Genomic DNA, 22,517 nt, shown 5'->3' on the forward strand with positions numbered 1-22,517 from the left:
ACAACAGCACACACACTCTCTCCCTACTCCCATACTGCCTCTGATTGTGGCGTTGGAACATAGCCATCATGGCTAGTAGCCATTGATAGTCTTATGCTCCATGAATTTGTCTAAACCTCTTCTAAAGCCATTCACGTTGGTAATGGTCACTACCTCTTGCAGGGGTGAGTTCCATGGTTTAATGGTGTGCTCTTGTGTGAAGAAGGACTTCCTTTTCTCTCTCCTGAATCTTCTGCTATTGTGAGAAGGGGGAGCACTGTCAGTGTGCACAATGCAATGTAGTGAGAACTCCTCTCATATCCACTGCAATCTACTTAGGGCAGCTTCATACATGCATTCACATGCCACTTGATGTCTGCGCAGTGTTTCAATCACTCAGCACTGAACGATTGACTCAGTTGAAAAGTATTAAAGTTGCAGCGACCTTCTGAAAATGTGGAAGTTTAGTATGATGTAGCGGTGAAGAGTGTCAGACTTGGATCAGGGAGACTTGGGTTCAGATCCTTGCTCACAGGGTGATTATGGGCTAGTTCTTATCTCTCAGCTTAACCTACCTCACATGATTGTTGTGATGGAGAAGAAACATATATGCTGCTCAGAACTGCCCACATGCATATTTAAGTCACTGAAGTTTCTGCAGCCAAGTGGTAGAACATGTATGTGTGAGGGGCTATAGCAGTTTGGGCAGACATAGGTCATAGGAAGCTGCCTTACACTGAATCAGACCAATGGTCTATCTAGCTCAGTATTGTCTACACTGACTGGCAGCAGCTCTCCAGGGTTTCAGGGAGGGAGTCTCTTCCAGCTCTACCTGGGGATGCTGGAGATTGAACCAGGAGCCTTCTGCATGCAAGGCAGATGCTCTACCACTAAGCCACAGCCCTTCCCCATGCATAAGTCCCCTGAGTCAATCCTTGTTTGTTGAAAGATCTTAAGTAGCCTTTCGCAGAGACCCTATAGAGCCCGACCAGCCCATTAAGAAAATACTGGGTCTTGGACTGTTGTCCTGACTCTGCATAAGCCTGCATCTTTGTAATTTTACAGAGATGGACCCCCAGGAGCTTCATGCTGGGGAAGGAATTTCAAAGCAGGGGAGGGAAGGCTTCCTTATTAAAATCCAGTATGCTCCCCGCTAGGCCACGCTGCAAAGAAGGGAATGTTGCATTGCTATGCAATATGGGACTCCAGGGTGCTCTTCCCTTCTTGGGGAGTTGTAAGACGTCATGAGAGGGCTGCAAGCCAGGATTCCTGCATTCCATTCTATGCAAAGAAGAATGAGAGCTTGGGGTGGGGTAGGGAGGAGAGCATGTCTCCATCATTCTTTTTTGCAGTTCAGGGGTGGAACTGAGATTGGAAAGGGACCAAGGCAACTCAGTTTCACTCACAACTGGGAGGCGAGGTATATTTGCCAGAGGACGTGGAGCTTTTGAACTATGTTCCATAAGGTTTCTTTTATGTTGTTTTGAAAGGCAGTTATTCTTGTTCTTGTTTTCCTGTCTTAGTCTGTTTCCCATTGAGTGGTAGATGGAACCTGCAGATCCCGGTAACCACATGCCTTTCCTCTCATTTTTAGATCCTGGCTGGCATCTATCCTATTTCCCAGATCCAGGAGCCCTACACTTCTGTGGGGTTTCTGGCCAGCCGAATTCCAATCCAGGCCTTGCTCAAGCTGCAGCATCCGGATGGTGAACAGGGCAAATCTGAGCCCCCGTGGTGCGCCTGGGACATCTGCGAAGGTAAAATGGATGACAGTGCCCTGAGGGTGTGGCATCGCAGTTTAGTGTAGGGCTAGCCAACATGGTGCCCTCCAGATGTTTTGCTCAACTCCTCCTTATGGCCCCAGCCATCACAGCCCATGGGTGGAGTCCATAACATCTGGAAGACATCACATTGGGTATCCCTTGGTTGAGCAGGAAGCTCAGCACAGGGTGAAAACCAACATTATTTATTTATTTATTTACATATTTATCATCCACACTTTCATAAGAATATACCAAGGAGAATACAGTGTCATCGATATGACTGTTAACTCTGACACCATCCCTCTTTTTAAAAGCCTGGGCTGAGAAACGAGGCTACAAGACCGCCAAGGGAGCCCGCAATGATGTCTACCGAGCAGCCAATAGCCTTCTACGCCTGGCGGTGGATGGGCGCCTCTGTGTCTGCATGCGACCTCCAGGCTACACTGCACAGAAAGGTACCCTGGGGAGCTTGTCTGAGTTTACCCAGCATTCCAAAAGGGCCGAGGGGGGGCAGCAAGCTTGGGGCTGTGAAAAAGTGACATCTACCAGATTTAAAACGTGGGGTGGGCACTGGAAGATGGGATGCTCGGCCTAATTTTGCCAATTATTCTAGCTCTAGCATGTCCCAACCCCATTCCAGGTGCAGCTGTTGGGAATACAGGAAAGGGCTTACTCTGCGGCAGTGCCAAAAATGTGAAACTCCCTGTGGGTGATTCACTCAGATCCCTCTTTATTTTGGCTAACCCTTGGCCTCCCTTTAATCTGGTCTTTTTTTTCTTTCCTTCCTCTGACATATTGTTCTGTTGATTGCCACTGACTTTGTTTTTGCTTTTTTTACCTCTTCCATTTATTATTATGTAGCTAGGGTCTGTGGCCCCTTGGGCACAGGGCTTGGACAGAGTTGAGATTTTGGGAGCCTCTTCTCCCCCCTTTTAATGCTAGAACCATGAAATCTACCACCTAGAGGCTTTTAGGTGACCTTGGACCCCTTTGCAGTGCCTGTGCTTCTGACAGCCCTGTCTCCTTTCCTGCAGCCATGTGGGAGCATCACCCTGAAACTGCCGAGATTGCTGCTTTGCAAGAGGCGCACCGCTGTGACGGTAAGCGCAGCTCTGGCGAGGAAGAAGAGGAGGAAGAAGACGAGATCTCCAGCTCAGGGGAGGAGGAGGATGAAGAGAAAGACCGGGACGCTGACGAAGAAGGCGAGGAGGAAGAAGAACCACATTCTGCACCCAAGAGTGGGCCCAGTCAGTCTGTTCCTTCTAGGAAAGGAAAGCTCACTGGCCGGAACTTGTTTGCTTTGCTTGGGGAGGATGAATGTTAGCAGCTCCCCCTGCTGGACAGACTGAGAGGGGATGGGCGTCTTCTCTCCCCCCGCCCCCAAGCTCCTTATGTGCATTCTCAAGCTCCAGAGCAGCTGTATATCAATAAAGGTGATGTTTATTTCCTGACCTGCCTCCATCCCTGTGGGGACGGCATGGGGATAAAGGATATGAACATAGGATTGGCCCAACATCCATCAGGTCTCTGTCTTTCACAGTGGCCATCCGGGTGGTCCTGGGACGCTAATAAGCAGGACACGAGGGTGAGACCCAGCCCCTCTTTGGGATCCCAGCATTTGAGGTATCCAGTGTATACTAACAGCACACTCAGTTCTCTGCACGCCTAACCCTCATGTAACCAAAACATCCATTATCCAGCAGGCTCAGGGAAACCCTAATGGTTACAGATGTATAAAAAATATTTAGGGGGAAAATACCCAAAATAACCCAATGGAGAATGAGGATGGTCAGTTGACACAGAAAGCTGACTGGTGGGGGGCAGGAACAGAAACCGGGAAGGGGGAGGTGAATGGGATGGAGTATGCTGGGAAAGGGCAAGGCTGGCACTTTGGACAGGAGCACTCATTTTGTTGCAAGTCTTGTAATGCCTCTAACCTTAACTGTCTTGACTAATATCTGTTGACAAACTTCTCTTCCAAATTTATAGTTGTGGAGGAGAAGGCAGCGGTTACCACTACATAGTACCCTGCCTTCAGCATACAAATTTAGGGCATTTTTTAAGTATTACATTTTGCAGTTACACACAGACTATGAAAACCCTAACATGGGATCAAACTTCCAAACATGGTTGGGTTTTTTGCTATCCTGAGTAAAAGACCACAGCCCTCTTTCTTTCCTGCCTTCTGACTTTTTGCAACCTAGTCCTTGAACTGAAACAGGTTATTTGGAAGGAGTGCCTTCTCTCAGATGTACCTGCTTGTAGACTTATGATAGTCATTGGAGGTTTTGCTCCATATCCTGCCACTATTGAAGGTCTGATTGGTTGGGACATGGGACAGGGCCTTCTCAGTGGCAGCACCTACACCATGGAAACTGAACTTCTCAAAGTCATCCCAGCACTAACAATTGTCTACCCCTTTACAAACTTAAAAAAAAATGTGAACAGGTTTGCTGTCTAGTTTTTCAACTCCTAGGAATCCTATCGCAGTTACGTGTTTAACTTTTACGAAATGAGACTGTTGATGTTTCTCATGGTTTTTTCATAGGAGCTCTAGGCTTTCCATTTCAAGGGCCCCAATTTGATTGTGAGATGAAACCATGGGCTGGCTCATGTGTGCGATAGGAAGCTGAACATTTCCATGCCCTTTCTCCACATAAGTCAGGATTGGGGAACCTCTGGCTGTCTAGATGTTGCTGAACTTCAGCAAGTATGGCCAATGGTCAGGGATGCTGGGAATTATAGTTCAGCAACATCTGGAGTGCCAAAGATTCACACTTGATATGTGCACATGTGTATTTCTAATAGGTAAATCTCCCAAGGAACAGACCACAGGTAGATGCCAATGGAAATTTGGGGTGTTATGATTGTCACAGAGGGGTGAATAGTTTTCACAAGCTTGAAAATGGCCCTGAAGTTTAAAAAAATAGGTGGAGAGGTGTCAGGCCCAGGATGAGACTCAGGAACCAGACCAGGGGTTGTAATTCAGTTTTTATTAGAGTAATGTCCAAACAAAGACTGCGTCTTCTCATGAAGCAGTACAGAAATACAGGTCCTGCGGCATTGAGAGAAAGTTGACAGAGCGAGGAGCTGCTTCCCGCTTGTTCTTTAAGAAGGGGCCAAACGGGCGCGCAACCTTTCGCTCCTCCTTAACTGCCCCTCAGGTACTACCCGCCTTCCCCCCCCTTCTCTCGTCTTTTCAGATGTCTTCGTGTGCGCGGCGAAGGGGGAAGCATCGGCCCCTCCTCTTCTGAAGTTTCCGATTCCAGTATGGGGGATGGGGGGGGTGATGGTAAACTGCCTCATGACTTTTCTGCCTTGGGCAGCCTTCCCTCTTCTCCCTCCTGTTCTGAGCCTCGGAGAAGGGGAGGCGTGGGAATGTCCAGGGACGATTCTGAAACTCCAAAGCTCTCAGGCTCTCCGTTGCTAAGCAACCCTATCTCTGGCATTTCCTCTGTTTCGTCTTCGCTCCATTCGGGCGAAGTTGCTCCCCCTCCTCCCTGCCATCCGTCTGAATCGCCTTCTTCCAACCCCCCGGGACCCCAACTCTGCCTCCCGACATCATCCCCTCTCCCAAGCTGCCCCCCCCTTTTGCTGACTTGGGGCGGTGGGGAAAACATTGATGGAAAAGTTTTACCAAGTCTGGAGCATGCACGTCAACTTCATCTTCCCATGAGCTATCAGCTGGTCCATAGCCTTTCCAGTGAATCAAGTACTGCAACTTGCGGCGTCTTATTCTGGAGTCTAGTATTTCCCCAGCTTCAAACTCAGTTTGCTCATTTACCAGGAGCGGAGCTCCGGGAGGCTCCTCCGGCCGTAACTCACTGGGAGGGGCGGCTTTTGTTAACAGGGATCGATGAAACACAGGATGTATTTTAAACGTGTCAGGTAGCTTCAGTCGGTACGCCACGGGATTAATTTGAGTTTCTATTTCAAAAGGACCCACCCTCTTGTCTTGTAATTTTCTACATTTACCTGGCATTTGGAGGAAGCGGGTGGACAGCCAGACCCGATCTCCCGGCTGCAGGGGGGGGGCTCCTTCCTGTGCAGGTCAGCAACTCGCTTGTACTCCGTTTTGGCTTCGTTTAACTGTTGTTTCAACGTCTGTTGCGCCGCCTGCAATTCCCTAAGAAAGTTCTCTGCCGCCGGTACCAGCATACCCTCTGAGCTGCTTGGAAAGACTTTAGGATGGAATCCATAATTAGCGAAAAACGGGGTTTGTTGAGTGCTCGAATGCAGGGAGTTGTTGTAGGCAAACTCTGCAAAATGCAAATATGATACCCAATCAGTCTGTTGACAGGACACATAACTACGTAAATATATTTCCAAAACGGCGTTCACGCGTTCCGTCTGGCCGTCTGTCTGGGGGTGATGGGCGGAGGAGAGTTTTAACTCCGTCTGCAGCTGTTTCCACATGGCTCTCCAAAATTTGGCTGTGAACTGAGTTCCTCGGTCCAAGACTACACTGTTTGGCAACCCATGCAGCCGGTAGACTTCTTTGATGAATAACTTGGCCATTTCTTTATCCTCTAAGGCCCCTGCACAAGGAAGAAAATGCGCCATTTTGGTGAGTAAATCTACCACTACTAGAATGGCTGTCATTCCTTGGGACTTGGGTAAATCAGTTATAAAATCCATGGATAGGTCCTTCCAAGGTTCGTGTGGGACAGGTAACGGTTGTAACAGTCCTGCTGGTTTTCCTGTTTGTGTTTTTGTCCGCATACAGACAGAGCAGGACTTTACATAGTTTTCAATATCCCGACGCATTTTAGGCCACCAAAAGTCCTTGGCCACGTTCTGAATGGTTTTGTAAATCCCAAAGTGTCCCGCCGTGATGGAATCATGGCACTGGCGTAGGATTCTGAGCCTTAATTCCCCTTCTGGCACATATCTGGCTGTTTTGAACCATAACAGTCCATCCCTCCAGTGGAAAGTTACTTCTGAGTCTTGATCTTGTCCCGTCTCCTGCCTATATCTTAGCATGTCTACATCTTCTTGTTGTGCCTTTTTGAGTTCCTCTTCCCATGAAGGCTGACACGATCCCAACGTTAATTTCTCTGGCGGAATCACGTACTGAGGCTGGTCATCTGATTCACTTTCTTTGAATTGTGGCTGTCTGGATAAGGCATCTGCTCTCTGGTTTTTGGCTTGGGCATGATAAATAATCTTGAAGTTGAATCTAGTGAAGAACTGGGACCATCTTATCTGTCTCTGGTTCAACTTTCTGGCTGTTTGGAGGCTTTCCAGATTCTTGTGGTCGGAGCGCACTTCAACCTGATGAGAGGCCCCCTCTAGGTATTGTCTCCAGTTCTCAAAAGAATCCTTGATGGCCAGCAGCTCCTTCTCCCATACTGTGTAATTCTTCTCTGCTGGCTTTAACTTCCTAGAGAAATACACGCAGGGGTGCAGCTCCTTTCCCCCTTGGTCTAATTGCAGAAGGACCCCCCCGATGGCAAAATCCGAAGCATCTGCTTCCACGACAAAAGGGCGGGTCGGGTCAGCAAAGCGCAGAATGGGCTCGGAAGCGAACCTTCTCTTCAGCTCCTCAAAGGCCTTGGTGGCATTCTCTGTCCATTGAAACTTCTTCTTTCCCCTTAAGCAGTCAGTCAGAGGAGCTGTTAATTTGGAAAACCCTGGAATGAACTTTCTGTAATAGTTGCCAAACCCTAGAAACCGTTGTACATCCTTTTTGGTAACAGGCAGGCCCCAGTCCAATATACAACTTACTTTCCCTGGGTCCATCTCCACTCCTTCCGCTGAGATTCGGTACCCAAGGAAGTCCAAAGACTTGAGGTCAAATCCACATTTCTCTAACTTGGCATACAAGTGATTCTCTCTGTCTCTTCAGCACCGTTTTCACATGCTGATCATGGTCTTCCTGGTTCTTTGAGAACACCAGGATATCATCTAAGTAACAGATTACATACGTGTCCAACAGGTCTCTAAACACATCGTTCATGAACTTTTGAAAAACTCCTGGGCTTCCACAAAGCCCGAACGGCATGACCAGGTACTCAAACTGACCGTAAGTGGTCAAGAATCCTGTTTTCCATTCATCTCCCTCCTTCATTCTGATCAGATTGTACGCTCCCCTCAAATCCAGCTTCGTGAAGACTTTTGCGGAGCGCAGTCGGTCTAGCAGCTCTGAAATCAGGGGCAGCGGGTAGCTGTTAGGGATGGTGATCTGGTTCAATGTGCGATAGTCGTTACAAGGTCTGAGTTCCCCCCCCCTTTCTTTTTCACAAACAATAGTGGCGCTCCAGCAGGGGACTGTGAGGGACGTATGAATCCTCGCCTCAGGTTTTTATCCAGAAATTCCTTCAGGGCCTCCCTCTCAGTCTCTGTGAGCGAGTAAATTTTCCCCGATGGGATGCTGGCTCCTGGCACGAGATCAATCGCACAGTCGTAAGGGCGGTGGGGGGGTAGAGTCTCTGCCTCTTTTTCATCAAATACATCTTTGAATTCCTCATACTTCAGCGGCAGGGTCACTTGCTCGCTCTCCTGCGCTGCCGCCGCCAAGGTGTTCTTGATTCCTTCGGGTTGACAGTTCTCCTGACAATACTGTGAGGTGAACCACACCACCGCCTCCTTCCAACTTATCTTGGGTTCGTGCTTTGCTAGCCAGGGCATTCCCAGAATCACCTCAAAGTTCGAGAGATCTGACACGTATAGCGAAATGAACTCTTCATGCCCAGGGATTTGAAGTTTCACTTCCTCCGTGGCCTGTGTCACCCCTCCTGACTTCAGGGGTCTCCCATCGATGGTCTCCACAGATAGGGGAGCGTCCAGTTTCCACCGGGAAATTCCATGACGCTTGGCTAGCTTTGCATCAATAAAATTTGTGGAGGCTCCACTGTCAATCAAGGCAGTAGAATTAAACACCACTCCTCTGGAAGTTGTAATCCGAATAGGTAAGACCAACACCCCTTTTGAGGGAGATTGGATCGTTGGAGGGCCTTTATACAACGCTGCCCCCAGTCCACCGGCCTGCACGTGGACTGGGTGTTCTAGTTTCCCGATGGCTCAGCTTTCCCCCCTTTCAGTCCACAGTCTCTGGCCACATGGCCCAGTCTTGAACAATAAAAACATAAACGTTCTCGACGTCGTCTTTCCTTTTCTTCTTCTGACAATCTTGGCCTAGCCCCTCCTTGTCCCTCAGTTGCATTACCTGCCGCCCCTGCAGTGGAAAGGGCCTTGCTGCGGGATGCCGAGGCTGAGTATCTCGGGACCTCCTGCTTCTTTTCCAGGCGTCTTCCTTCCATCCGGTGATCTATCTGTAGGCATAGCCGGATTAGCCCTGGCAGGTCGATGGGAGGGGTGGTCCTGGCCAGCTCATCCAGGATTTCAGCATTTAATCCACTCCAGTACATAAACATCAAAGCGGCATCATTATAACCCGTTTCCTGGGACAAAATTTTAAAAGCATTAGTGTACTCGGAAACAGTCCCTTTAGCTTGCTTCAGAGCGCCTAGCTGCCGTGCTACTGTTTCAGCTCTTTGCGGGTCTTGAAACATCTCGGTCATCTCCTGTATAAATCCTCTGTATCTTCTTAAGACAGTATCCTTTCTCACCAGATATGGAGTCACCCATTTTGCAGCTTCTCCCTCCAGAAGGCTAATCACGAAGGCGACTTTAGCCCCATCGTCTGGAAATTCTGTGTGCCTGACATCCAGATATAATTCACATTGAGCCACGAAAGTTGCCAACTGATCACTCTGTCCCGCATATTTTGGGGGCAATCCAATGGGAACCTTTACTGCGGCAACTGGAGGGGCTGTTCGCATCTGGTCTATCGTGGTCTTCAAGGCTTGATTATCCGTTTTCAACGCCTTGACGGCTGCTAGCAGGGCTTGGACATCCGTCTGCAAATCAGCTACCTTAGTCCTCAAGAGTTTCACTTCTTCCGTCTCGGAAGTGGGGTTCGTTCCCCCCCCTGCTCCCTTTGACATCTTGTCCCAGTCAAGTGAAGAGAGCGTTGAGGGTGATTGAGGTGGCTCTGTCAAGCTGTCAGGCCCAGGATGAGACTCAGGAACCAGACCAGGGGTTGTAAGTAATTCAGTTTTTATTAGAGTAATGTCCAAACAAAGACTGCGTCTTCTCATGAAGCAGTACAGAAATACAGGTCCTGCGGCATTGAGGGAAAGTTGACAGAGCAAGGAGCTGCTTCCCGCTTGTTCTTTAAGAAGGGGCCAAACGGGCGCGCAACCTTTCGCTCCTCCTTAACTGCCCCTCAGGTACTACCCGCCTTCCCCCCCTTCTCTCTTGTCTTTTCAGATGTCTTCGTGTGCGCGGCGAAGGGGGAAGCATCGGCCCCTCCTCTTCTGAAGTTTCCAATTCCAGTATGGGGGATGGGGGGGCTGATGGTAAACTGCCTCGCGGCTTTTCTGCCTTGGGCAGCCCTCCCTCTTCTCCCTCCTGTTCTGAGCCTCGGAGAAGGGGAGGCGTGGGAATGTCCAGGGACAATTCTGAAACTCCAAAGCTCTCAGGCTCTCCGTTGCTAAGCAACCCTATCTCTGGCATTTCCTCTGTTTCGTCTTCGCTCCACTCGGGCGAAGTTGCTCCCCCTCCTCCCTGCCATCCGTCTGAATCCCCTTCTTCCAACCCCCCGGGACCCCAACTCTGCCTCCCGACAAGAGGTGATGATATAGCACAGATGTGGGAAACCTGTGGCCTTCCAGATGTTACTGAACTATAACTCCCATCAGCCCCATCAAGCATAGCCAATGGCCAGGCAATTGTAGTTCAGCAGCATCTGAAGGACCGCAGGTTCCCCACATGTGGCCTAGCAGTGTAAGGCAGCTGTATATGAGAGTAATCACCATCCCCTTTTGGAGTTTCTGCCACGATGAGTAAAGATTCCAGATTCAGGATAACGACTCCAAGTGATTAAGTATGTAAACAACTGCTTGAAATCTTTTTACTGTTATGTTGTAAGGTGTAATCAGGTCAGGGAAACCTTTAGCCCTCCAGATGTTGCTGAATGATAACTCTGTAATCTTCCCTGGCTATTGGCCAAGCTTGCTGTGGTTGATGGGAGTTGTAGTTCAGCAACATCTGGAGAGCCAAGGCTTCCTCACCCCCGAGATCATTAAAACCCTTGCTTGGAGAGAAATGGTGAATGTCCTGGTGGATGGATACAAAAGAGAGGAGGAAATCGAGAACACCTCAGGCTGAAAAAGCTGGAGGCATGCTTTATTATATAGCAGGGAGGAACAACTTTTTTTCTTGTCAAGGCCTGTGTTTCGTTAGATGTAATATGTCAGAGGGCTGCATGTCCTCTGTAGGCAGGGGTGGGGCCAGAGTCAACTCAATGGGGGGGGAACACTCCTTTTTTTCTGCTCTTCCTTCCTAGCAAGCTGCCAGGGGAAAGGCTGATCACTCTTGCCAGAAGTTCGAGTACTTGCAGAGGGCTTCTGAAAGCATGCTCTGAATAGTTGCAGGGTATGGCCTAAGGCAGAGTTCATCAACCTTGGGCCTCTAGATGTTGCTGGACTTTGTTATGTGCCTTCAAGTCGATTATAACTTATGACCCTATGAATCAGTGACCTCCAATAGCATCTGTCATGAACCACCCTGCTCAGATCTTGTAAGTTCAGGTCTGTGGCTTCGTTTATGGAATCAATCCATCTCGTTTGGCCTTCTTCTTTTTCTACTGTTTTTCCCAGCATTGTCTTTTCTAGTGAATCATGTCTTCTCATTATGTGTCCAAAGTATGATGATCTCAGTTTCATCATTTTAGCTTCTAGTGATAGTTCTGGTTTAATTTGTTCTAACACCCAGTTATTTGTCTTCTTTGCAAAGCTCTCCTCCAGAACCACATTTCAAATGAGTTGATTTTTCTCTTATCTGCCTTTTTCGCTGTCCAACTTTCACATCCATACATAGAGGTCGGGAATGTCATGGTCTGAATGATCCTGAATTTCTGTTATCCCCGACAGTTGGCTAAAATGGCCAGGGATGATGGGAGTTGTAGTCCAACATCATCTGGAGATCCAAGGTTGAAGAACAGTAGCTTGTAAGACACAAGGATAATGAGGCTAAGCAAGTGATATGCCACCTTGAGTTTCATGGTGGAAAGAAAGGATATTGATATAACACAATTAAAATCAATTGCAGGATTTTTTTTAAAAAAAATTAAACCCAGTCCTTGGGCTGCTGGTCGCCAAACTCTGCTTTATAGCCAACACAGGCCGTTGCCCTGTGTTAGATATTCGGCAGGGGAAAATGTTTTGCCTGGATACTGTTTTCGTCCTGCTTATATTCTTCCAGTACCTAGATCAGGTGTGGAGAATCTGTGGTTCTTGACACTGCTGAACTACAACTCTTATCAGCCCCTGCAAATATGACCAATGGCCAACGATGATGCAAGTTATAGTTATTATTATTATTTATTACACTTATATACCGCCCGACTAGCAAAAGCTCTCTGGGCGGTGAACAACAGAGAATATAGTAAAATACACATATAATACAATAAGAACATAAGAAGAGCCTGCTGGATCAGGCCAGTGGCCCATCTAGTCCAGCATCCTGTTCTTACAGTGGCCAACCAGGTGAACAATGTAAATTGTTTTAATTGATTTTAATACTGTTTTTTTAAATTGCTGTAACATGTCCAGGAACCTTACAGTAAGGAGCAGGTAAGAAATCTAATATAAATATAATCATTTAAATTAGAATGCAGAAAGAGCTTGGTGAAATAGTATCATCTGCCCCAAAGGGCTTCTGCTGATGAAAGCACCAAATGTAAGAAAAATGCCCCTTGGAAACAACCATCAAGCCCATGAGCCTCACAGAGCTAACAGAAGTGAATGATTGGCAATGCAATATATTATGCAAGAAACCAAACATATTAGTTAACCTTGCCCTCAGCAGGAATGCGATTCCCCACCCTCCCTTGGAACAGCCTTGCCTTACAATGCAGCATCATACTCTACCCTTGGAAGCGGTCCCAGATCTCAAAAGGTACACAGCGTGGAGAAGGGGGTTGACACAGATGATGCTGTTTTGGCTACAGAAGGATCTCTATACTGAGAATGACTTTGTTAGTAGTATCGAGGATGGAGATGATGTAGAGAAATGCGGAATATTTCAGTTTACCACTTTTCATTATGAATAAAATTGTGCGGTCAGATTTGAGCCTCCAGGCCCAGTTTTACGAACAAACCCAAAGATATTAGCATTCCATACTTTGAAATCAACTTTCATGACACAGGCAAAAAGCAGTATTTTTTTTTTTTTAAAAATTACACAACATTCGTTTCTAAATCCAATATACCTTTTTATAAAAATACTTTGTTAGCATTGGGATACAGAACTTTTTTAAAAACTACAATAAAAGCATATAAGCATTTTGTAAATGTTTGAGGCACTGAGTTCCAATTTAAGGCTAAGATCTTGCATTGCTAGGTAAACCCAGGATAAAACAACAAAAAACCCACCCCAAAACCCAAAAAGTCACCCTACAGAAGACTAATATTCAGATCTGAGAGGCAGTTGATCCACTGCCTAACTGCCATCTTGACAGGAACCTTTTCCAAAACATTTTTTTCCACTACCCAAGGAGGCCTCTGAATCAAGACTGCTTTGGAATGACGAAGAACCGACATGATGGAAGAACAACCAAGTGGATGGGCAATTAATCCTGACTGCTTGCTGAAGAAAAAATACTTGGAGACGCTGTCCTTCAAGAAATATATCTAGATGGATGGGGGGAAGTGCTCCAAACTGCTTTCCTTTTAAAATAGCTTTTGCTTCTGAACCAAAGCTAAAAATCCTGTACTTTAAAAATCGCTTTAACAGAATCTCCGTAGTAAAAATGGCAACAAAGTGAACCAAGCCGTGTTCTCTTTGGTTGAAACACGACAGTACTGACAAATCCATCAACATCAGTATTTTAACTGTGAGGCCTGCTATGCTTTTAACAGCATCAGAATTCCAACCAGCTGTGGCTGGTGCCCACTGGGAATGGGAGACCAGGAGCAGGTAGAGCAAGTGACAGGCAGAGCCACCCCAACGGGTTGTAAGTAAAGATGGCAGGGAGGTGGGAACTGGTTAAGGGCAGACTTGAAGTTGGCAGGGCAGTGCCCCACTCATCCTAATGGACTTGCCTCCATTGATTCCCACAGAAGCAGCTTTCCTACAGAGGGGAACATTTTGTCTATTGACCAACCTGCCTGCTACGCAGTTGTTAAACATAGCCTATCCAGGTGTGTGTGACAACCCTACCTAGATTCCATCAATTATCAGCAACTCTCATTGTTCTTCCTAGACCAGGCGACAAAACTCTTTGGGCCTAACGCATCCCTTTAATCCTCTACAGCCGGCACCAGGAATCCATGCCCATCTAAGAGAGAAGCTGAAATCCGCCAACAGCTGGAGGGCCACAAGTCCACCACCCCTGCTTTACAGACCTCCCTCCAAGTAACTTGGGATATAATTCAGCCATCTTGAGTTCCAGCTTCTCCCATCCAGGATTCCAACCTACTGGACTCCATATCTTGACCTGGGAACGCTGTATACAACTCTTTTAGTGAGTCGTAACAGAGTGGGCATGCTGGAAGCCAGAACTCTTTGAGTTCTACTTACAGACCACTAAATTCTGAGTGCATAAAAGCGAAAGGAGATAAGAACACATTGCATAATGCAGTGCTTAGCATGGGAGAGTGTGAGATACCAGACTGCAAGGCCCCAGAATGCCAGGATGCCCTCTTCCATTAAAATTGGGACCATCTTCACATCCATTCAGTTCTCCTGGTGGACTGAGGGGCCATTCTGAGCCAACAGGTCACCATAGGCCGCCTCTTCACGGGAGAAGATCTGGAACTTCTTATCCAGCTGGGCTCGGAGGTAGAGATAGTCTTGCTGGTCGAGGCTGTGGGCACAGGTAAGGTAGGCCGTGAAGAGCAAGGCAAGCAGCAGGCGGTCAAGGGAGAGGCAGGGAACGGCCCAGACGATGAGGAGAAACTCCAGGTACACTGGGTGGCGGAGGTGGGAGTAGAGGCGGACAGCACGTGAGGACTTCACTGCCAAAGGGTCCCCCATGCCTAGACAGTGGTAATAAACCTAGAGAAGAAGAGTGGATTAGAAAAATGTCTGTTCGCATTGCAGATGCATCACATTTTGAGAAGAGAACACAATTTTAGACCTGGGCACGCACTAGGGCTACATGTGCACTATACATTTAAGACACTCTTGTACTACTTTAACAGTCATGGCTTCTCCTCAAAGAATGCTGGGAAATGTTAAGGATGCTGAAAGTTGTTAGGAGACCCCCTGTTCCCCTCACAGAGCTACAATTCCCACACTGTTAAACCATTCTGGGAATTGTAGCTCTCTGAGGAGAATAGGAGTCTCCTAACAATTCTCCACACACGCCTCACAAACTACAGTTTCCAATGGGGGGGGAGTCATGACTGTTTAAAGTGGTATAACAATGCTTTAAATGTATGGTATGGATGAGGCCTAGGACTCAACCTATGCATTCCATAACCCACTCTAAACTGTTTGGCCAAATGTAATGGCACCATCCCTGGTTCCATCAAAAGTTTGGACAGTCTTGCTCATCCCTAACACATCTCATTCAAGCAACTTTCAGGAGGCACTGGTGAAGGAAGAGAAGGCCTTTACCCTGCTAAGCTACAAGTGATCTTGAGGCACATGTTAATTTTCAAATGGTGCTCTGGAGAAGTAGGGTCAGATCTTCACTATAACAGGAAGCCAAAGTATCAGGTTACATATGGGTCTGGGGAACCTTGGTCCTCCAGAAGTTGCTGACCTTTTTCGTTTGCTGGCATATTATAATGCTGTGTTGATACTTGTAACCCAATGTCAGGAAGGCTTGGGTCTTACATTTTAACAATTGGGAACTGCTTTCTGGTGGCAGAAAAGATCCAGGAATATCTTGCCTTTTCAGAAAAAAAACAAGGAAGGCCCGTAGCTCAGTGGTAGAGCATCTGCCTTGCAAGCAGAAGGTCCCAGGTTCAATCCTCAGCATCTCCAGGTAGGTCTGGGAGAGATTCCTACCTGAAACCCTGGACAGCCACTGCCAGTCAGTGCAGACAATACTGAGCTAGATGTACCAATGGTCTGACTCAGTAAAAAAGCAGATTCCTCTGTTCCTATGACCTAGGCTCCAAAATTTATGTGACAATACATCGCCATACCAAATAAAATAGGACTTGAGGATTGCCGTACTAAAAAGGTTGGGAACTACTGGTGTAGACAGCCAGCGTGGTGTAGTGGTTCGACTGTCATACTAGGACCTGGAAGACCAGGGTTCAAATCCCTACTAAGCCAATGAGGCTTGGTGGGTGACCTCAGCCTAACCTACCTCACAGGGTTATTGTGAGGATAAAATGGAGAGGAGGAAAACCATGTATGCCACCTTGAGCTGCTTGAAGGAAATGTGGACTATAAGAAATGAATAAGAGCCATCATGACTAATAGCTATTGACAGAAGGTCCCAAGAGCGCTGACACCAGCTTGAGGCCACCGCCATCTTATGATAGCCATCCCTAGAGCAATGGATCCTGTCTTATTCACTCCCCACAAACACACACACAGCTCAGCCCTGGGACATCTGAAGCAAAGAAAGCCCTATCAGCACATGCAGTGCACCTTTGCTTTAGCAGTGTAGAGCCACAGTACATGTGGCATTGAGCAGAAAGGCTTCCAGAAGTGCTTGGACTCCCTTTTTAGAAACATTATACGGCATGAGGAAAAATCTTACACCTTCACCGTTGGTTGGGTCATTCAGCCTTGCTGAGCTAAGCCAGCAAGTTTAGAACTGTAACCTCACGAGTGGGGACAAGAAAAGCTACCCGGTACCTGTTTGACCCCCATCAGCTCTGCGTAGTCGAAGATGAGGAGGATGCTAAAGATGACCAGCCAGGCAATGAAGTGGAGGATAAAGCAGATGAGCGGGACCCAAGTGATCCATGGCTCCGTGCTCGTATTCCAGAGAACGGGACCATCCCGTACTGGCTGCCAGTACCTCATCAGCAACTGCATGGGAAGGAAAAGATGCATTAGATGCTTCTGCACGCACGCCTAACATGGCTGCATTGAGGGACTACACAACGGCAATCACATTGTAGAAACTCCACATCATGCTGGTCCAGGAGGTGTTAACCAAATCACACAAATTGAATGACAGTGATTAAAAAAACAAGTTAAGATTCTAGTCCTCATTATTACACACTTTGAGAATATCTGTCCACCTCTCCAATGTAATAGAGAAACTTCATTTTACTTCACAAGGCCATCCTGAGTTACCAGTGTGGCTTGGGAACCCCATCTTCAAGACAAAAGCTGTAGCAAAGAGCAAAGACTGGAGTTGGAACTGAAGAATTTGCTTTGGCAATACCACCACACTTCCAAGAAACTGCAGCTTACCAAATCAAAATAGCATTATGCCAGGAAAATGCATTCTGCATACAGAGCTTAGCTTTTCTGATTGGGCAAGAATTCACTCATAGCTTATGTGCTAACTTGCCTATGGGACTCCTTCATCCCCTGGGCCACTATCCTTCAATATTTTCCACCTTGCTGTCCCAAATTGACATTCCTACCTGGAGGGCCAGGGCTGTGCAAAAGACATAGAAAGATCTCTGCAGAACCCCAAAGCAACTGCTGGTCCAGCGTTTGACCCGCTCAGTGGCCATAAGGCTGTGCTGCAGGATGAAGAGGACTATCAAGCCCACATCCACTGTTAGTGGTTGCAGAATCTTGGGGTCCCTCAGGGCAGCTCCCCATTGAGGCCTAGGAGCAGCATCTGCAAAGAGAAGAGGCTCAGTCAAGGTGAGGCCGACTACACATTGTTCAACAGTACTGGGCTGGCAGAGCACCTCAGATAGCAGTCCAGAACCTAATCCCAGAGAAGTATCATTCACCCTCTCTGTCTCTCTCTTATCATTATCTTAAAGCAACCTTCCCCAATCTGGTGTTCTCTGGATATCTTGGACTTCAGCGCCCATCAGCCCTAGCCAGCATAATGAATGGTCAGGGTGGATGAAAGCTGTAGTTCAAAACTTATGGATGATACTAGGTTGGGGAAGGCTGTCTTTTAAGTATTGTGAAGCCACTAGATTTATGTGGCCTTACCACATAGAGCAGGAAATAGCACATAAGGACATTTTTACCAAATCATGTTGTTTACGTAGCATTGCTGGAAAAAATTCCAGATCATCCAACATTAACATTAAGGGGGTGAATTTTTTTTCAAAGCCTTTGCAAAACTGTCACCTAAAAACCTGGTGCTAGCTTCCCATAAAATTCAGTGCTGGGATGGGGGAAAGGGATTCGGACAACTTTAGTACTGGGATTCAAAGTTTCTTAATGAACAATTCTCATTAAAGCCATTCAGATGTTCCTCTCTATGAAACTGAAACTCCATGTCCAAGGGACTAAGCTGTCAGAATGTTTGCAGTCCAAAGTCTGTGAAGGAAGGGAGAGTTGACAGTTTGGCTTGGATTAAAACTTCACACAGGTCTCAAGGACAGGAATAGCTTTGTGGGGGGTAGGCTGAGACAAGAACAGGTCCCATGAAAGTAAATGGAGATAGGTTGCTAGGCCTAAACCCTGACAGGACCGGTGGACCTTTAAGAATTGCATAGAAGGGGAACTGTGCCAGTTGTAGCTTTAGCCATCACTGTTATGAGCTGGCAACAAGAGCCAAGTAGTGGTGGTGCAGAGCTAAATTTCACACACTGATTTTAAATAACCAGCCAATTTTTTTTTACTTCAGGCTTGTAGTTTTAAGTACTACATACACAAAAGACTGCAAATCAGCATAAATCAATGAAGCAGATCTAGAGCACTTTGCTGAAAAGCCACCAGCAGACTATTGTTGGCGTATATGGTATGAAATGACGATTGCCCAGATAAAGCCAACAGGAGTAGAAAAGGCTCCCTGCTTTATTAGATATCCTTTCAACTTGTGGAGGAGGATGGGGACCAGCAACCGTGGAGGTAGGTTCATTCCTCACGCTCCCTCATTGCAATCCTATACACGCCTACTGAGAAATAAATCCCATTGACTTCAATGGGATATACACCCAGATACAGGATCACAGCCTAAGCTCTACCAACACCCTCTTCCCCCACACATACATCATCTTACCTTTCAAGCAATCTATATGCCAGCCCTATAGAAAAATTATTATGGGTCCTTGGGAGAATGGGAATTCTGGCAACAAAACAATATAATCTATATACCAGCCCACTTTACTGAGCAGCAAGCAGCCGAATCCAAAGTAGTTCTTCACACAGCACACAGTTCAATTACTGTGGAATTCACTCCTGCAAGAGGTAGAGATGGGCCACCAACTTGGATGGCTTTAAAAGAGGATTAGACAGATTTGTTTTATTTTCATTTATTTATTTATTAAATTTATACTCCTCCCTTCCTCCCAGAAGGAGCCCAGGGGTGCAAGCAGGAGCCCAGGACACCACAGATTTATGGAGACTCATGGAGGATAAGGCTATCACTGGCTACTAGCCATGAAGGCTCTGTTCTTCTTCCACTCAGGGAATCAACAGTGGGGAGTGCTGTTGCACTCAGGTCCTCTTTGCGGGCTTCTCATAGGCATCTGGGTGAACGCTACAAGGACAGGATGCTGGACTAGTTGGGCTACCAGCCTGTTCCAGCAGGGCTTTTCTTATGTTCTTATGAAAGGTGTCAGACGCAAGGATGGAATCTACAGGCAGGGCACTTTTGGGGCAAATGCAGGATGATGCCTTGACCCCCCCCTTACTGCCTTCTTAGTGATCCTCCAACAAAATGTATTGCTCACCAATTGCTGAGCCTTGGTGGGAATAACAACCCTTCTGAGCATTTTGCCTTCTACAGCGGGTGGGATTGACTTTTAAGGCGTGGCAGGAAAGTGATGGAGGAAGGCGCCTGCCACCCACTGTTTCCCCCTTTGGCCTCACCGCCCCACTGTGCCGAAGCCTACCACTGCATCCTTCACACTCACTGTCTTTAGGTAACAAGGCTGAACATTTATTTATTTCTATTGACAAGCGTTCCCTTGCTTGAAAAGGCCCAGGGCGAGAAGCAAACTTCAACATGAACCATTACAACTTTTTTTTTTTAAAAAAAGCAGAGAGCAGAGTTACAACATGAAAAGCTTTCTTATCTGTATCTAGAATTTTTCTTTTAATCAATTGAATGCATTCGTTTTAAAAAGGCTGCTTCAGAGTTTCAGCTTCCTGCTACCCGCCTGGAGTCTTCAGGATCGGAAAAGCTAACAAGCAAACAAAACCTGAAAAATGGAACGGACTGCAAGTCGATCCCCATTTATGGCGAACCTTATTCATAGGGTCACGGTAAGCTGTACCCAGTGAGCTGTGTGGGGAATCGAACACTAGTCTCCCAGGTCGTAGTCCAACACTCTAATCACCACACCACCCTGGCTCTCACAAAATCTGAATAGATGGGGATTTTTAAACCCTCTGACAGGGATGGGAAAACCTATGGCCCGCCAAAAGGCGTTGGACTACAACTCCCATCATCCCTCACCACTAGCCATGCTGCCTGGAGCTGATAGGTGCCGGGATGCCACCGCTGGAGGGCCGTCGGGTCCTCGCTCCAGCTCTCATAGGACCATCTGCACTGCACCCCTATGCAACCCCAAACTCTAATTCCCCCTCCCAGGATCCCTCCGGTTTTCGCCACCCCCGCACCGATTCTGTGTTGGGGAGCCCCGGCCCCCGTCGGCAGCTGCACGAACAGAGCACGAAAGGAAAGGAAGCGTATCAGCTCCACGCCGGTCCCGAAGGTGAAAAGGAAACTGCCCAGGGCCGGGACCATCATCAGGAGTGGCAGAGCAGCCATGGCGGGGAGAACCTTCTCCCGCCGCCTGGAGGAACCGCCCCGCAGGGGGAGGGGCTCCCCTGGAATCCCCACGCCCTCCCATGACGTCACTAACTCGTAGAGCAGAGCGAGGGCATCCCTCCCGCTACAAAGAGAGGGGGAGGGGGTCTTCCGCTAGTAATCTCAGATCCGCCCACAGGCCGAGCGGCGTCACAAGACCGGGATGAAGACTCTCCTCTAGGGATCCCCGCTTTCCTCGTGACGTCACACACCCCGCTAGCCGCTGAAGTCGGGACTCTCGGGGCTTTTGATGTCATACGGGATGCACCCAGAGAGCCGTTCGTTCTGCATCCTTACCCCACCCCGCCCAAATATTCCTCCCCACGGCAAAGAGTTACCCTCCCGGAAATATCGAAGTGGAAGCCTCTTGGATGCCAAAAGCTCCCTCGAGCCTTTTAAGGAGATTCTGCGCCTTTCCTCCAAGCAGTCCCCGTCCTTGGAGCCGGGCTAACGGGGACCACAAGCCCCAGGTAGAACGGAATTCTAAGCACAGAAGAGTGTGCAACCGCGCCTGCTCAGAAGTGAGTTCCCTGGGATCAGCTCCCGGGTAAGCGTGCATAGGAATCTCCTCTCCTCACGTACGTAGGGCAGTACCATTGCATTCAATAGGTCTTCTGAGTAAGCATGCACAGGATTGCACAGTTCCCCCTCCCGTGCCAGTAAGTAACCCAAGTGTATCTATGTGACATTTTGGGGCTCGTTTCCCCTTTTAAAACACAATTCACAAGACAAGAATAAAACATCATAAATGACCCATATCAAGAAGTAATAAAACGTTAGTATGCATACTACAGAAGGAACATAAAACACAAAATGCAATAAGATGACATCCTAAAGCCATAAAAGTGTCAGCAGCAGCAATAAAACACTGCCTTCACTGTTCCATTCATCAAAAGCTGGGATTAAAAAGCAAAAGCAGAGGAGGTTGCCTGGGGACCGTTTCTGAGGATTTTGGCCCTTAAACAGTGTGGAGAGTGAGACAGATTAATTAATCCACATTATAAAAAACACCTTAGCCTACCGTGAGCCATACTTTGACTTACTGGGTTGTGCCAAACAGTTCAATGAGAGATGCTTAAAAAATCTGAATTTGGCTTTATGGTCCAGAAATGACGTTTCTGATGGCAGAAAAGCTGACATAGGAACGGAAACATCAGAAGCTGCCTCATACTAAGTCAAAACCATTGGTCCATCTAACTCAGTATTGTCTACACAGACCGGCAGTGGATCTCCAGGGTTTCAGGCAGGAGTCTCTTCCCAGCCCTCTCTGGAGATGCTGGGGACTGAACCGGGGACCTTCTGCATGCAATACTGATGCTCTGCACTGACCTATGGCTCTTCTAATGCATAAAGTTAGATTGTTAAGAGGTGTAGGAAAACCAAGTGACTTCTGTGCAGTGTGATATGTTTATTTCTTACGTTAATAAGACCGAAATACAATACCCTCCATCAAAGACGGTAATAAATATCTGGAACCTACAGAAAATTGAAATACTATCTGTACAGTAAATGTATGTAGGTATCCTTTATTTCTTCTTTCTTCCTCTTTCAGGTAACACCTATGATATATAATCTTTCCCCTTTGTGACTTCTCCCTGTTTACAAAAATTCAGAAAACTAATTCATCCACAACTTATGTCAAATTAAAAATATGATTTCATTATAATTATATGTATATTATGCTGTGTAATTGTTGGTTATATTGAATATTGTTATATTTAAAAAACCTAATAAGTTTTTTTAAAAAAAAGAGGTAAATTGAGGAATAAAGGAAGCTGCCTTAGACTAAGTCAAGCCATTGGTCCATCTAGCTCACTGACTGGCTTACATCAACTACGAAGGGTACTCTCGCCACCAGATGGCAGCTCTAAATTCCAAAAATAGGAAAAGTTTTGCTT

General features: G+C 47.2%; 2 protein-coding genes across 4 annotated transcripts in view; one reads left to right on the forward strand and one right to left on the reverse strand.

Annotated features, from left to right (window-relative positions):
• Window positions 1-3,193, forward strand: part of GNL1 (G protein nucleolar 1 (putative)) — a 35,532-nt gene extending 32,339 nt beyond the window's left edge. For all 3 annotated transcript variants that reach the window (XM_061619165.1, XM_061619166.1, XM_061619167.1), the window contains exons 10-12: window positions 1,574-1,736; window positions 2,057-2,197; window positions 2,777-3,193. In XM_061619165.1, coding sequence (XP_061475149.1) covers window positions 1,574-1,736; window positions 2,057-2,197; window positions 2,777-3,066 — 594 coding nt within the window. In that variant the 3' untranslated portion in view covers window positions 3,067-3,193. The remainder of the gene's footprint in view (window positions 1-1,573; window positions 1,737-2,056; window positions 2,198-2,776) is intronic.
• Window positions 3,194-13,002: 9,809 nt separating this feature from the next.
• On the reverse strand, window positions 13,003-20,648 carry NRM (nurim). Its single transcript, XM_061619168.1, has 4 exons — window positions 20,430-20,648; window positions 17,315-17,517; window positions 16,572-16,748; window positions 13,003-14,807 (listed from the first exon to the last, which is right to left on the reverse strand). The coding sequence occupies exons 1-4, from the start codon at window positions 20,578-20,580 to the stop codon at window positions 14,487-14,489; spliced, it is 852 nt and encodes a 283-aa protein (XP_061475152.1). The 5' UTR covers window positions 20,581-20,648; the 3' UTR covers window positions 13,003-14,486.
• Between the last annotated feature and the right edge of the window lie 1,869 nt (window positions 20,649-22,517).

Source organism: Rhineura floridana, chromosome 3 (genome assembly GCF_030035675.1).
Source record: "Rhineura floridana isolate rRhiFlo1 chromosome 3, rRhiFlo1.hap2, whole genome shotgun sequence".
In the NCBI taxonomy this organism is placed as follows: domain Eukaryota; kingdom Metazoa; phylum Chordata; class Lepidosauria; order Squamata; family Rhineuridae; genus Rhineura; species Rhineura floridana.

Coding starts and splice junctions, on each gene's coding strand:
- NRM (XM_061619168.1), bottom strand. CDS start 20,580: ATGGCTGCTCTGCCACTCCTGATGATGGTCCCGGCCCTGGGCAGTTTC. Junction 17,518..20,429: donor GGCTCCCCAACACAGAATCG/GTGCGGGGGTGG, acceptor TTCTCTTTGCAG/ATGCTGCTCCTAGGCCTCAA. Junction 16,749..17,314: donor GCACAGCCCTGGCCCTCCAG/GTAGGAATGTCA, acceptor CTTCCCATGCAG/TTGCTGATGAGGTACTGGCA.